The following is a 15,650-nucleotide window of genomic DNA, read 5'->3' as shown; positions in this document are numbered from 1 at the left end:
CCAGTCTGCCCATTCTCCTCTGACATCAAAAAGGCATTTTCGTCCACACAACTGCCACTCACTGGATATTTTCTCTTTTTCGGACCATTCTCTGTAAACCCTAGAGATGGTTTTGTGTGAAAATCCAAGCAGATTAGCAGTTTTTTAAATACTCAGACCAGCCCATCTGGCACCAACAACCATGCCATTGATGCTCGGTTTGAACTTCAGCAAGTCGTCTTCACCACGTCTAGATGCCTAAATGCATTGAGTTACTGCAATGTGATTGGCTGATTAGCAATTTATAGTGTACCTAATAAAGTTGCCGGTGTGTGTGTGTATGTGTATGTATGTATGTATGTATGTATGTATATATATATATGTGTATATATATATATCTCAAATTCCCCTTTAGAGTCCCTAAAGATTAAGCAGCAAATATAGCTGAATGCAGTTGTCTAAGGGTACAGTGTTAGGTGGTTATCAGCCAAGTTAGGCCTCAAGCTCCTCTCCCTCCTCAATAAAAAAGATGGCGCTGGGGAACTTTTCAGTGATTTGTACCTATGCTCCTTTAAATAAGTCTACCTGGCTTTTTCCTTATTGTTGCATGCAGACCCAGCATGTCCTCCTGTGATCGCCCTATCATGTCCTGTGCATGGTGCTTTTAGAATCTGTCACATGAGACTGTACACTAACCATATCTAGCCAAAGGATAACAGGGACAATGCATCTACTTTGAGGTCTGCGTTTGGCACATATCTGGTGTTAGGGAGGCTGTGGATCATGCATCTGATCTAAGATCCGTACTGAGCCTGTATCTGGCCTAATGGATACAGGGGATCATGCATCTAATCTGAGGTTTGCTTTGAGACACATTGCTGATATGGCCATAGGCCTTGTTACCATACATGCTCTACAGTTGTCTTCGGATGTGCCCTATGGTTGTCTTGGCAGTAAGTCACATGTACTGTATGTTAAACATTTAAAACATTATTATAACTTTAAAAAAACAAAAAACATATTAGATACTGCAAAAATGCTTCTTATGGTATTTGAAAAGCCCTGCTGTGCATTATAGCCTGCTATTATAAAGACCTGATTCTTATTTGCATGAAGAGTCCTCATTTTTAGCTTTTTAGGACAGTAAGAGGCACCTGGAGGTGTAGGAGTCATATTTGGTGCTTTAGTTGCTTCCCTAGAATAGTAAACAAATGTCACAATGTCTCCCATGAAAACACAACTCCTGTATTTAACCCACAAAACACCAGGTTTCTTTATAAACACCCCTTTCCCCATTAATACTTTTTCTCCCACACATACAGTAGAATTAGACACTTTTGCTCTGGGGTCAGCTTAAAGGTCAAAACTATTGTGCGTCCCATTTGAAGAACCAATTAAAAGAGCACTAATTAAATGTGTTATTTTGCATGAATAAAAGTTATGTTAAAACTGTTTATTTTGATGTTTAAGCTAACTGGTGTTGTAATTAGAAAGGGTTTATCTATGTGCCACTCACAGCTGACTGGCTAATAACCACTGCTTGAATGGCAGATTGAAACACACCTCACAAACAAACAAGAATATCTGTTTTCAGGGCCGGCTCAACCATGGGACCAAGTGGGTCCAACGGACCCAGTCAGCCCTTGACAAGGGGCAGCACTTCAGTAACTGAGTCAGTCACTGTCAGACCCAAATCATTCCTGTCCTGTGTCTCTGTGGGGGAGGTCGTAGGGTTCCAGCAGCATAACCTCATCATGTACAACGACACAGAACCGGTCAGGGGCGACATTCAAGGTGGGACAAGTGCATCTCTTCCCTAACTTCCTTCTTACTTATTGTGCATAAGCATTGGTTGCATGCAGGTAGGCAGGCTTAGTAAGGTCAGGGGCCAGGCTAATCAGTAATGTTACTACAGGGGTCGTCATTGCATTCTCTGACCCAGGCAAAACAATTTATTGAGCCGGCCCTGTCTGTTTTGCAATACATTTGAATCTTTATTTCATTTTAAAATGCCCTTTTTTAGATGCAAATGTAATGTATGTACAAATAAAGGGTGTTTGTTTTCTGATTTCTTCTCATAGGTAGAAAGTGGAGACTTTGAACGACCATTCTCATCTACAGCAGGGCAAGTAAAGTCAAGCCAAATAATAAAACAGGCCTTGGAGAAATTTTATCCAAAGCGATACAGGGAAGACTGTTCTGAAGAGCAACTAAGGTAAGTTGCTGAATATGAAGTAGACTGATCCTGTAATTGTTTTACTTATATAAAGCGTGATTATATACATTTAAAGGGACAGTCTAATCAAAATTAAACTTTCATGATTCAGATAGGGCATGCAATTTTAAATAACTTTACAATTTACTTTTATAATGAAATGCTCTGTTCTCTTGGTAATCTTTGTTGAAAGATAAACCTAGGTAGGCTCATACTAATTTCTGATCTCATTGGATTTTGACAGTTTTTCACAGCTAGACAGCACTAGTTCATGTGGGCTATGTAGATAACATTGTGCTCTCTCCTGTGGAGTTATTTATGAGTGAGCAATGATTGGCTAACATGTTAAAAGAACTGAAATAAAGGGGGCAGTCTGTAGAGGCTTAAAAACAAGGCAATCACAGAGGTAGAAAGTATATTAATATGCAAAACTGGGGAATGGGTAATAAAGGGATTATCTATTTTTTTTAAACAATAAAAAAATCTGGAGAATACTGTCCCTTTAATGCGACATGGACGATTTTATTTATGAGTCAGGAAGAGCATACAATTTAGAAAACGTTATCACAAATACTAATTTCTCTTGCGATCTATGGATGATGAGCATTTATCAAGTAACTTTGGCTGTTGAACTTGATGTGTCCATTTTGTGGTTGATATTTAGTCAATTAATTTTTGGTCGGGTGGACCAGTGTTAATTTTGACGGCAAGTTTCAATTTAGTCTTAGTTTTAGTCTTTTGACTAAAATGCAATTTTAGTTTTAGTCGTATTTTAGTCATCTGAATTGTTTTAGTTTTAGTCGACTGAATTTTCAGTAGATTTTAGTCGACTAAATCCCAGTAGATTTTAGTCAACTAAAATCTAAGTGGTTTAGTTAAAGTGTAATGCGTTATTTAAAGGGACATTAAACACTAAATACATGCTAGATAGAATGATGCATTCAAAGAAAAGATTAGTCCATGACTAACATGTAGATGTATTTTTTAAAGTTTCATTAGTTTAAAAAGTGACAAAATAAGTGTAAAGTTTTAGTGTCTATAAAACACTGGGAGCTGCCATGTTGTAACTTGTGTTACCTTCTCTGCTGTGGCCAATTAGAGACAGTTATAAATAGGTCACTAGAGTGTGCAGCCAATGGTTGCGCTGGATTTAACAGTGTTCTGCACTTCCATTTCTAACAGGAACTGAAAAGCTCACAATTTCAGAATTGAATTACAGGCAAAGAGGACAAAATAAATAATGAAATATATGGCAGAATTGTTTTATTATATACAATTTATCATTTTATAATACCGTCTCAAAGTGTTTAATGTCCCTTTAAGCATTTCTCTATCATTTGCAAACTGATTACATACTCCAGGGGTAAACATAATACCTATTAATATTTATGGTATTAAGGTTTAAACATGCAATACACACACAGATTTAGCCGTTGTGATATGTAACATCTTTATTAAACTTACAATTAAATAAAACCAAGTTTCATAAAAAAACAGAAGTGCAACTTTAAAATATAAAAAATAAAACTGTAAACTGTATTGGCTAAATTGAACATATTACCCAATATAAAACCATTAACAGTTCTCTGTTAATAATTAAAACAAGTATCAAGTAACTCAACACAACAAAAAAGTTTCTGCAGATAGCACAGGCACAGCATAACTTAAACCCATACTTGTGGGTTATGCTTATTTCTATAGGAAGAATCAATTAATTGTTCACAGATTCGAAAAAGTTTCGGCAACGAAATTAGCACTGCTCTAGAACTTCCAAACTCATTATATACTCCTGGAGTAAAGGTTTATTAACCTGTTTTTATTTATGGTATTAAGGTTTGAACATGCAATACAGATTTAACAGATTTAACTGTTGTGGTATATAACATGTCTTTATTTATCTTAAAATTTAATAAAATTAAGTTTCGTAAATTTTACAAAAGAGCAGTAATTAGATATGGATTGATATAACAACTTGCATAAAATATTTTTGTCAGCAAATTTTGATTTAGTTTTAGTCATAGTCTTTTGACTAAAATGTCATTTTGATTTAGTTTTAGTCATAGTCTTTTGACTAAAATGTCATTTTAGTTTTAGTCGTATTTTAGTCATCAGAATTTCTTTAGGTTTATAGTCATTTTAGTCTAGTTTTAGTCGACGAAATTAACACTGGGGTGGACTGTGATCTCTGACGTTGATGCTGATCATTTATTGTATTGATGAATTTTCTGAATTTTTGCTTCAGGGCTAGATTACGAGTGGAGCACTATTCATCACTCATGCTTGTGCGTTATCTCAGCTAGAAGTAAGCTTTTTGCGCACTATAGGTTGCACGCATATTACAAGTTGAAAGTAAAAAAAATTTGCACAAGCACTAACCTGACACCCGTAAAAAGCCAAACTTTGAATATTACAGTGGTGTTAACGTATTCCCCCATAGACTTCAATGCAGAGCGAAAAGTAGAAAAACACCTTACACCCAACAAGTTGTGCAAACCTGATTGCGTTTTCTCAAGAGCGCTAACCTGACATGAAATATTAATTTCACATTCCAATGTTCTTCACATAGAATAATATTTTCTATTTTTCTTTCATACAAGTGGTGAGAATCCACGATCCTTTACTCTTGGAATTACTTTTCTCTACCACTAGGAGGAGGCAAAGATTCCCAAACCCCAAGAGCTCTATAAAACCTCTCCCACCTCACACATACCTCAGTCTTTACTTTGCCTCCACTGTAGGTGGTTGAAGAATAAAGATGTGCATTTTATTCTTCAGAGAGAGGGGTTTTCAGTCTATATTGAGTTCAGATTTCCCCTCAGAGTACAGTGCTTGTCACAGGGATGTATATGGGGAATGGTTTGTGATTCTTTTTTGCACCTCATGGGAATTTTTTTATAAACTCTCTATAATTGGTTGCAGTGACTTGTCTTTTTCCTCCCTTTATGGATCTGCAATATAGTCCTATTCCATAACCTCTGCTGATATGTTTTAGTACTGGTTTGGCTGTCTGATGCTTGTTTGCTAGTGGATGAGTGTCTATTGGTAAGTATCTTTTTGTTAACATATATATATATATATATATATATATATATATATATATATATATATTATACAGCTTTTTTGGCGCACTTTTAAAGTTATTTATGTATTTGCTAATATATATGGCCTTGGGACTGTTCCTTTTCACTATTCCCTTGCTGTGTTGCGCATGTAGGCTTTTTTGGTGCGCTTAGTTTGTTTTTTCGTGGATCGGCCTCTGGTTTATGAGTGTCGGGGTAGTGGACGTCCGGTTATTGCTTGTCGGGTTAGCGCACATCCCTTTAGTCTTCAATAGTTTACTTGCACTTCGGCCGTTTTACGCATGTTGGGTTGGCGCACGTTTGTTCTTGGTTATGAGCATCTCAGATTTTGTCATGCAAAATACCCTTTTTAGTTGTCAGGTTTTTTTTGCGCACACTAAGGAGCATTATCTGTCCTCAGATTTAATGTTCATTTCTCCTGCTATATTTTGCAGTTTGGCTTAGCGTGCATTGTACCTGTGAGTCTATTTTTAAAAGCCACTTAGGAGGGGGTAAGTGGTTTCCATTCCTCAAGAGCTTTTAAGGGGGTTATAGTGTTTATTGCATTGCTTTGCCATATGCTATAATGGAGCAGCCAGATTCTGTCCCTAAATCTACCCAAGAAACAGAGTCTCCTGAACACCTTTCTACCATTATTAGGTGTGCTTATTGTAAAAAAACTGAAATGCCTTCTCCAGCTCATTTATGTAAATCATGTTTTGAATTGTTGAAACAATCAGACCAATCTAATGCTGTTTCTTTGGGTACTACTACTAATGCACCTACTGTTTGATCATTACAGGTTAATGCTCACGTGGTGTCACCTACCGTGAACAATTTTATCAAGGCTGAAGTTTGTGAGGCATTGGCTGTTCTCCCACCTTAAAAAAAGCATAAAAGTTCAGTTCAGATTTTACCTTCTACAAATGCTATGTACCCTGAGTCCTGGGATACTGTTTTGTCTTCAGATTGTCAAGTGTCCTCTGGGGATGAGTACTTCTCATCTGATGTTGAACCTGATATTTCCTTTTTTTTGTTTAAAGTTGAACATATTTGTTCTCTTTTAAAGGAGGTTTTAATCACGTTAGAGGTTAAAGATCCTACAGTTTCTGATTATAAGCCATTTAATCGTTCAAATTCAGTTTTTAAGACTGTTGTTAATCTCCCTGAGGTTCTCCCTGTACCTGATGCTGTCTCTGACATGATTTCTAGGGAATGGTCTAAGCCAGGTTATTATTTTACTCCTTCTGCAAGGTTTAAAAATTTCTATCCTTTACCTGCTGCTAATTTAATTTCATGGGAAACAGTTCCCAAGGTAGATGGGGGGCCATTTACACTCTGGCTAAATGTACTACTATTCCTTTGGAAGATATTACTTCTTTAAAAAAACCTTTTTAGACAGAAAGTTAGTCTTTTCATAGAAGGGCCCTTTTTACATGTAGGTTATATTCTCAGACCAGCTATTTCTATTGATGTAGCTGCTGCTTCTACTTACTGGTTGTCTAGTCTTTCAGAGCAGTATTTTGAAGACTCTGCTAGTGCAAATCTTTTGGGTTTGCTTAAAAGTGCCAATTCTTTTATTTGTGATGCTGTATTTGATATTTATGAAGATTAAAGTCAAAAGCATGTCTTTGGCAGTCTTTGTCAGGAGAGCCTTGTGACTTAAATCCTGGTCCGCTGATATGGTGTCTAGATTATTGTCTCTTTCCTTTCAGGGAAATAAGTTATTTGGTTCTGATTTAGATTATATTATAAATACTGTTACTGTAAGGTAAAGAGGCTTTTCTTCCTCAAGACAGAAAGTCTAGAGGGAAATCCAAAGCTTCTAATTGTTTTTGTTCCTTTCGTCAGGATAAGAAACAAACAGTTGACTCTTCTGCTCAAAAGCAAGGTTCCTCTGGTTCAGTCTGGAGTGTCAGGGTTTCACCCTGATTTAGTTTATTTGCTGCTTTATTCTTGGCTGCCATTTTGACTAACCTGTCTCTCTCTTCGCCTGCAGCAGAGTGTGTAACAATGCTCACTACAACCAGGCTCCCTCTTATGGCCAAACTGGAGAACATCATCAGTGAGAGACAGGTTGCAGTCCCAGAATTATGTCATCACTTACTATTTAAAGTATGCCTTCACTCTTGCGTTGTCTCTGACTTAGTTCCTGCCTGTGTTCCTGATTCTGTTTATAACCTGGCTTGTTTGACATCGCTTCTGGTTTCTGATTCCTGGCTTGTTCCTGACTCCACTGATCTTTGTGTTCCTAACCCTGGCTCACCTGACTACTTGCTTTGGCTCCTGATCCGGCTTGTCTGACTACCCGCACTGGCTTTGACTCCTGGCTTGTCATTTGGCTTTTCAACTCTTTATTATTTTTTTGTTATTTTTTAATAAAGGTGTGATTAATTTAGCAATTTAGGTCTCTTTATGATTCCTGGGTCCCTGACACTGGAGACCTAATGCTAACTGGAACAATTCAAAGCAGGGTAAGATATCTATTCCTACTACCAAAACTGCATGAAGGTGCAGCCTCCAAGCCTGAAGTTCTGGTAGGGGGCATATTAAGCTTTTTTTTCAGGAGGCTTGGTTTCAGTCTGTTCCAGACCACTGGGTTCAGAATATTGTTTCTCAAGGATATTGTATAGGATTCAGAGCAAGGCCTCCCAGAGGAAGTTTTTTTTTCTCTCCAATGTTCCAAGGAATCCCATAAAAGCTCAAACTTTTTTTCAGTCTGTCTCAGATCTGGAAGATATGGGAGTGATTGTTCCAGTTCCATTACAGGAACAGGGGATGCGATTTTATTCAAATCTCTTCATTGTTCTAAAGAAGGAAGGTACTTTTAGACCAGTTCTAGATCTAAAAGTTCTGAACAGGTTTGTAATGATTCCATCTTTTAGACTGGAAACTGTTTGGACTAATCTGCCTTTTCTTCAGCAACATTAGTTTATGTCCACATTAGATTTAAAGAATGCTTACCTTCATGTTCCTATTCACAGAGATCATTTCCCGTTTCTGAGGTTTGCCTTTCTGGACATTTTCAGTTTGTTGCTCTAGCATTTGGTATGGCTACAGCTACAAGAATATTCACAAAGGTTCTGGGTGCACTTTTGTGTGTGATCAGGTTTCAGGGAATTGCAATGTTTCCATACCTGGACAATATCTTTTCAAGCTCCATCTTTTCCTTTAGCAGAATTTCCCACCAACCGACTCTTGTTTCTTCAACAGCATGGTTGAAAGATCAATTTTCCAAGGGAGTTCTTTGCCTCCTCAGACAAAGGTAACTTTCTTGGGCTTTCAAATAGATTCAGTATCCATGAGTCTCTAACAGAGCAAAGAAGGTTAAAATTGGTGTCAGCTTGTCTGAACCTTAAGTCTTTCTCATTTCCTTCAGAGGCTCTGTGTATGGAAATCCTAGGTCTCATGATTGCAGCCTCAGATGCAGTTCCATTTAATCGATTTCACATGAGGCATCTTCAGCTTTGTATGCTGCGTCAATGATGCAGGGATTATACTTAGCTGTCTTAAAGGATATTTGTATTTTTGGATCTCAGTACACGTTAGTCTCTGACTTGGCGGCAGGATCATCAGTTTATTATTCAGGGGGATTATTTTTCTCATCCTACCTGTGATCACTACAGATGCAAGTCTCTCAGGTTGGGGAGCTGTTTGGGGGTCTCTGACTACACAGGGAGTTTGGGATCCTCTGTAGGCAAGGTTACCAATCAATGTTCTAGAACTGCAATTTAATTAATTAAGTCCAGGCATGCTCCAGTACCTGCAGCCAGTGTTTAAATGCTTATCATGCATGCACATTTGCTGTCCCAGTTCCTTAATCACTGCCTGTGTTTGATTGGTGTGACTGTCAGCAAAGCCACTGATGCCATACGCTCTAACCCAAGATGTCAGTGTTGTTGCACAGTGCATCCGCAGGGTTGCCGTGTGCATTCATTTACATAGCATCTAGGTAGCCCTCCGTGATTGGACTATTACAATAAGTCTCACAGAGAGCTTGGAAGTCTTGTGAAATGCATACAAACTTTGCAGAAAACAGAGGAAATTTGGAAAATATAATAATATAACTCCTTTATTTCATGTCTGACATAAAAATGGCCCCTAGTTTTAAATTTTTGGAATGTTAAATACTCATGATTAATGGGTAATTTGTGAACAGATTAAAGGGACAGTCAATTCCAAAATTGTTATTGTTTAAAAAGATAGATAATCCCTTTATTACGCATTCCCCAGTTTTGCATGGTTATATTTGTATACTTTTTACCTCTGTGGTTACCTTGTATCTAAGCCTCTTTTACAGCCCCATGGCTATTTATTATCTATCGACTTGAATTTTAACCAATTGCTCATAAATAACTCCAAAGGCATGAGCAAAATGTTATCTATATGGATGTTGTGAAAAGCAAATAAAAAAGCATGTGATACGAGGCTGTCTTTAGTGGCTTAGAAACAAGCAGAAATTTAGAGGTTTAAATGTTATAAAGTATATTAATATAACAATATTTTGTTTGTGTAAAGCTGGGGAATGGGTAGTAAAGGCGTTATCTATCTTTTTAAACAATAACAATGTTTGTATAGACTGTCCCTTAATGTTTGGGTTTGACATTTATACATCAAATCACCTTGATATTGTTAATTTATTTCCATGTACTAATATAGGAGGATGACATTTTATATAGTTATGGTTCATGTATTGTAGACAGTACAGTAGGAATTATCAGCAATCTATGATCTAGATTATCTATCATGAAAATCAAATGTACCTCTCTATTAGTGCCTACACTGACTCCCAGTATGCTACATAATCAAATTCAAATATTTAACTAATTTCTCAATAATCTCACATCTAAATATAATTCCACATTTATCTTTAGAATCTCTCCAAACAGCTCTCAATTTACTAATGACCTATGTATATCATCCTTAAATAGATATGAAACCCTCATTTTTTCTTTCATGTTTAAGAGAGAGCATGCAATTTTAAGCAACTTTCTAATTTACTCCTATTATCAAATTTTCTTCATTCTCTTGGTATCTTTAATTGAAAAAGCAGGAATGTAAGCTTAGGAGCCGGCCAATTTTTGGTTCAGCACCTGGGTAGCGCTTGCTGATTGCTGAACTCTACTAGCAAGTATAAATAGTATACAGAAATACTATTTTAGTACCTGTACTGTAAACGTGAAGATGTCAGCAGTGGTGACAATAAATGAACCTATGGAAAGTCAGTTTACTGTATAAGAACTTTAAGTTACCCTGAAATCTACCATGGATGTTGCATATACTACACTTAAAGGGACATTAAACCCAAAAATTTTCTTTCATGGTTTAGAAAGAGTATGACATTTTAAACAACTTTCTAATTTACTTCTATTATCTAATTTGCTTCATTCTCTTGATTTCCTTTGCTTAAAAGCATATCTAGATAGGCTCAGAAGCTACTGATTGGTGGCTGCACATAGATTCCTCGTGTGATTCGCTCAGTCGTGTGCACTGCTGTTTCTTTAACAAAGGATATCTAAAAAATGAAGCAAATTAGATTATAGAAGTGAATTGGAATATTGTTTAAAATTGTATTCTCTATCTGAATCATGAAAGAAAAAAAAAATAGGTTTAATGTCCCTTTAAAGGACCATTAAACGTATTCTCTATCTGAATCATGAAAGAAAAAAAATTAGGTTTAATGTCCCTTTAAAGGACCATTAAATATAGTACAATTACATAATTAACAAGTACATAATAAAAAGACAACACAATATCACTTAATTTGAATTTCAAATAAGCAGTAGATTTATTTTTTTTCTTGCAAATTTATTTTTCCCCCATTTGCTGGCCTCCTAAATCATGTGACAGCCATCAGCCAATCACAGACTAGTATACGTATACTCTGTGAACACATGCTCAGGGGGAGCTGGCGTCTCATAAAGTATGCACGTAAAAAGACAAAATATGTGAAAAATATGATAATGGAAATAAATTGGAAAGTCTCTTAAAACTGCATGCTCTATCTGAATCATGAAAGTTTAGATTTGACTTTAATGCTCCTTTAATACTCTCTCTCATGCGTTTTAAAGGCATTTGTAGGATGCTTTTCTCATGTTCATATGTTCCCTTTAACAACTCAATATGGACTAGATCTCAAATGTTGCAGCAATTATATAATTATAACCAATAGGACTAGTAAATACTGTCAACCTCTAATCTAAGAGCACGGCCATTTGTTCTGATGTTGCTGTTTTTAGTGTAAAATATGCTTTCAGCTTCAGCTTTATTAAATCCAGTGTATCATTTGACCTCTTTTCCTACTTTCCACTTAGCTATAGATATTACGGTCATGAAACTTTTATTTCATAGACCAGGTGCCATTTTAGTAGCCATCTGTTGAATACTCTAGTTTATGTATACGTTTCTGGAAATACAGTCACCAAAACTGTACAAAATATACGAGATGGGGTCTTACTAGTGATGAAGTGGCATAATAACTTCACCTTTTCTGCTGCTAACATGTTTTAAAATACAGTAATACATTCTAGACCTTAGATCTTTCCCTACTGCATAATATACTGAATTTTCATATTCCCATGTTCCATAGCTCTTTTGATACTTTTAGTAAAAATGTCATTGATTCTAAAATTAGGCTTTGAATTTTTGCATCCTAAATATATAATTTAGTTGTTTTGTTTTTGCTGAAAGACTAACATTCCCTTGGCGACCACCACTGATATCACTGATGAGTATGTTAAAGGGATAGGGACATAAAAAAATAAATTTTCATGATTCTGATAAAGCATGGAGTTTTAAAGGGACAGTCTACTACCCATTCCCCAGCTCTGCACAACCAACATAGTTATAAAAATATACTTTGTAACATTTAAACCTCTAAATTTCTGCCTGTTTCTAAGCCACTACAGACAGCCTGTTATCACATGCTTTTTTACTTGCTTTTCACACCAGGAGACTGCTAGTTCATGTGAGCCATATAGATAACATTGCGGTCACGCCCGAGGAGTTATTTAAGATTTAGCACAACACAGTACTAAATGCAAGTCAATAGATTAATAAATAAAAAGTCATGTGATCAGGGGGCTGTCAGAAGATGCTTAGATACAAGGTAATCACAAAAGGTAAAACGTTTATTAATATAACAGTGTTGATTATGCAAAACTGGGGAATGGGTAATAAAGGGATCATCTATCTTTTAAAACAATAAAAATTCTATTGTAGACTGTCCCTTTAAGTCACTTTTAAAGGAACACTACACTCAAAATTAAACTTCAATGATTCAAATAAAGCATGCAATTCTAAACTATGTTCCAATTCACTTCTATTATCAAACAAATTACATGCACATTTTCTGAGGCACCAGCTCTTACTGAGCACACGATTGTCTAATGGTTGTCACATGATGCAGGAGGAGGAAAATTTAACTGACTTTGAAATCTGTCGGAAATCTACTACTCATTTGAAATTCAGACTAAGGGCCTGATTATTAAAAATTCTCTTGTTTGGAGAGAAATTTTAGTGCAGACTTCACAGGGGCTGAACTCACTGAATACACAAAGAAAAAGGGTGGAACTCTCCAGCACTGCAAGATTTCTCCCATTTCTGTATCTGAAGAAGAGACAAGCCCAGTGCAATATAGCACTGATTGATATGAGAGTTTTGTTACACTTACACTGTGTACATTTAATTTTAGTTTTAGACCCAGCAGTGATTTTACAAATCTGATATAGTTTTGAAAGTTAGGATCATACTTTGTATATTTCTGTGTATCTTTTACAAATTAAATTGCACTTTGTATTTTCTCTATAGTAAAATAAAACACAGCTTCAGAAAGTGGGAGGGACAGGGGAGTTTGCTTAAAATTCACAATACAGGTACACAATCCCAAATCCAGAATTATTTGGAAATCCAAACTTTTTTTTATAAATATTTTATTTTAAATAAAATAATTAAAAATGACAAAAGTTTGCATTTCATGCTCTTAAATGCAAATGCTAGTATGTATTTATTTAAAACATATATTACCTTTCTGATTACAGCACTGTGCCATCTTTCTGATAGTACTGTGTAAATAAAAGTATTAAAAAGAATATATTTAAAAAAAAAACTTTTATCGCATATTGCAGACAACTTAATCAACGTTTGGCAACAAGGTGGATAGCCTTGAGAGGTCACAATTCTTCAGACTGTGTGCGAATTTATCTCACTGTGGCAAGAAAGTGGGCCTATTTTGGAGCAACTCTGTTTGCAGCAAAAGTATGTATATGCAATTCCTAACCATCCTACTCTTGTGCTTTATTGATTGATGAAAAAAAGTTCTAAATATAAAAATAGGGTTTTTGGATTCTAAAAATATTACTAGCACATATAGTAGAAGTGAAAGTAAGTTAAAAAAGAAGAAAATGATGTAACTCGGACACCTATTTACCTCCTCTTTCAAGCTGTATGGTTATCTCCAAATGTACGCACCAATTAGTCTATTTAAAAGAGAATATATATATTTTTTTTTTATTTAATGAGGTAAGATAGCCCTCTTTATATGGTATAGTTGACGAATAAATGGCAATTACTTACCCCACTAGATACCTAGTTTAGAATAAGAAAAGAAGGTAGGCAAAAACTTGCATCTATCTTTGCCAAAATATACAGCACCAACTTGCATATATGAGGTCATTTGAACAATGGATCCCAATTTAAGATAATCAGTTACATAACCCTTATGTCATATGGTAAAAGTTAAAATTCCAAATAGTCAACCCACTTGGCATTATGGTTAAAATAATAATAAATACATCGTCAGACAAAAGATCATTTATTAGTAAGCAGTGAGTTAAAAGGCATTTGAAAATTGTATAAATGTTATATTTAAAGTGACATGAAACAGTATTTTATTCTTTCATGATTCTGATAGAGGATGTCATTTTAAACAAATTTCCAGTTTACTTATTTTATCAAATTTACTTCATTATCTTAGTATCATTTGTTGAAGGAGCAGCAATGCACTACACATCAATGCATACTTGTGGTATAGCATTGAGCTGACCTAGGTATGTTTTTCAACAAAGCATGCCAAGATAATAAAGCAAATTAGAAAGTTGAACATTGCATTCTCTATTTCAATGACAAATGTTTCATTTTAAATTTACTTTTACTTTAAAGGGACATGAAACTTAAAATGTTTCTTTCGTGATTCAGATAGATCATACAATTTTAAACATCTTTCCAATTTACTTATATTATCTACTTTTCTTCATTCTCTTCTTCTTTGATGAAGGAGCAGCAAAGCACTACTGGGAGTTAGCTGAAAGCCAATGAAAAGATACAAATATTTTCAGCCACCAATCAACAGCTTACCTAGTACCTAGATATACTTTCCAGCAAATGATTTAAAGAGAACTAAACAAATTAGATAATAGAAATAAATTGGAAAGTTAATTGCAATGACATGCTCTGAGTTTAAAGGGACAGTATACACTCATTTTCATATAACTGCATGTAATAGACACTACTATAAAGAATAAGATGCACAGATACTGATATAAAAATCCAGTATAAAACTGTTTAACAACTCACGTAGAAGCTCTCAGTTTAGCTCTGTTGAAAAGGTAGCTGGAAAGCCCACTGCAAGTGGCAAATAAGACACTCCTTCTTTCCCCTTCTTTTGCATATGAAAAGGCCATTTACACAAACAGGAGCAAGCTGGAGAAGGTAGCTGACAGTATTCTCATAAATCTTTGGGGCTTGGTTAGGAGTCTGAAAATCAGAGCAATGTTATTTAAAAATAAGCAAAACTATACATTTAAAAAAAACAAAAAAACTTTATGGGCTATATAAATAGATCATCTACAAAACATGTATGCAAAGAAAAAATGAGTGTATAATGTCTCTTAATGTCCCTTTAAGGTTGTGGTAGTCTCTTCCTCGGCTGTTTCCTGCTTGACTAGGTACCTGCCTACTCTGTGGCCTGCTGGCATTTCCTTCTACTGTGCCGTACTGGGGTTTATCTACTCACTGTGCCCTGCTTGCCATAATCATCTAACAGTTTGTTGCTACGTTGTTTTGCTGGACATTACCTGTTACCTTTAGGAAGGTGGGTAATAGGCTTCTCAGAGCAAGTACATTTTTAAAAAGAGGTTAAAGCTTTGAAAGGTGTGAGACTAGGGGCTCGATTTTTCAATCATTTGGGAAATTCTCCTTTTTGTTCTATCAGTTCTCGACAGCTCTCCTTTAGAGAAGCTAAGCTGTGCGCCCATATTTATCATAAAAAAGTTGTTTTTCCTGTGCGCTTCTCCATAGGAGAGCTGAGGAGAATTAAAGATACATTTCTCTAGTCGGATTAGTATCTGCGCCTTATTTATCACTGAAAATAAGCAACTATTCTTCATGTTAGTCATATA

General features: G+C 35.6%; 1 protein-coding gene across 1 annotated transcript in view; it reads left to right on the top strand.

Moving 5' to 3' along the window:
* Window positions 1–15,650, top strand: part of PLEKHH2 (pleckstrin homology, MyTH4 and FERM domain containing H2) — a 359,537-nt gene that overhangs the window by 300,256 nt on the left and 43,631 nt on the right. Inside the window, exons 26-27 of the mRNA XM_053712285.1 lie at window positions 2,061–2,194; window positions 13,380–13,509. Coding sequence (XP_053568260.1) covers window positions 2,061–2,194; window positions 13,380–13,509 — 264 coding nt within the window. The remainder of the gene's footprint in view (window positions 1–2,060; window positions 2,195–13,379; window positions 13,510–15,650) is intronic.

This window comes from Bombina bombina, chromosome 4 (genome assembly GCF_027579735.1).
Source record: "Bombina bombina isolate aBomBom1 chromosome 4, aBomBom1.pri, whole genome shotgun sequence".
Classification (NCBI taxonomy): Eukaryota; Metazoa; Chordata; class Amphibia; order Anura; family Bombinatoridae; genus Bombina; species Bombina bombina.
The sequence above is the reverse complement of the archived record's forward strand: the minus strand, read 5'-3'. Positions and strand labels throughout refer to the sequence as shown.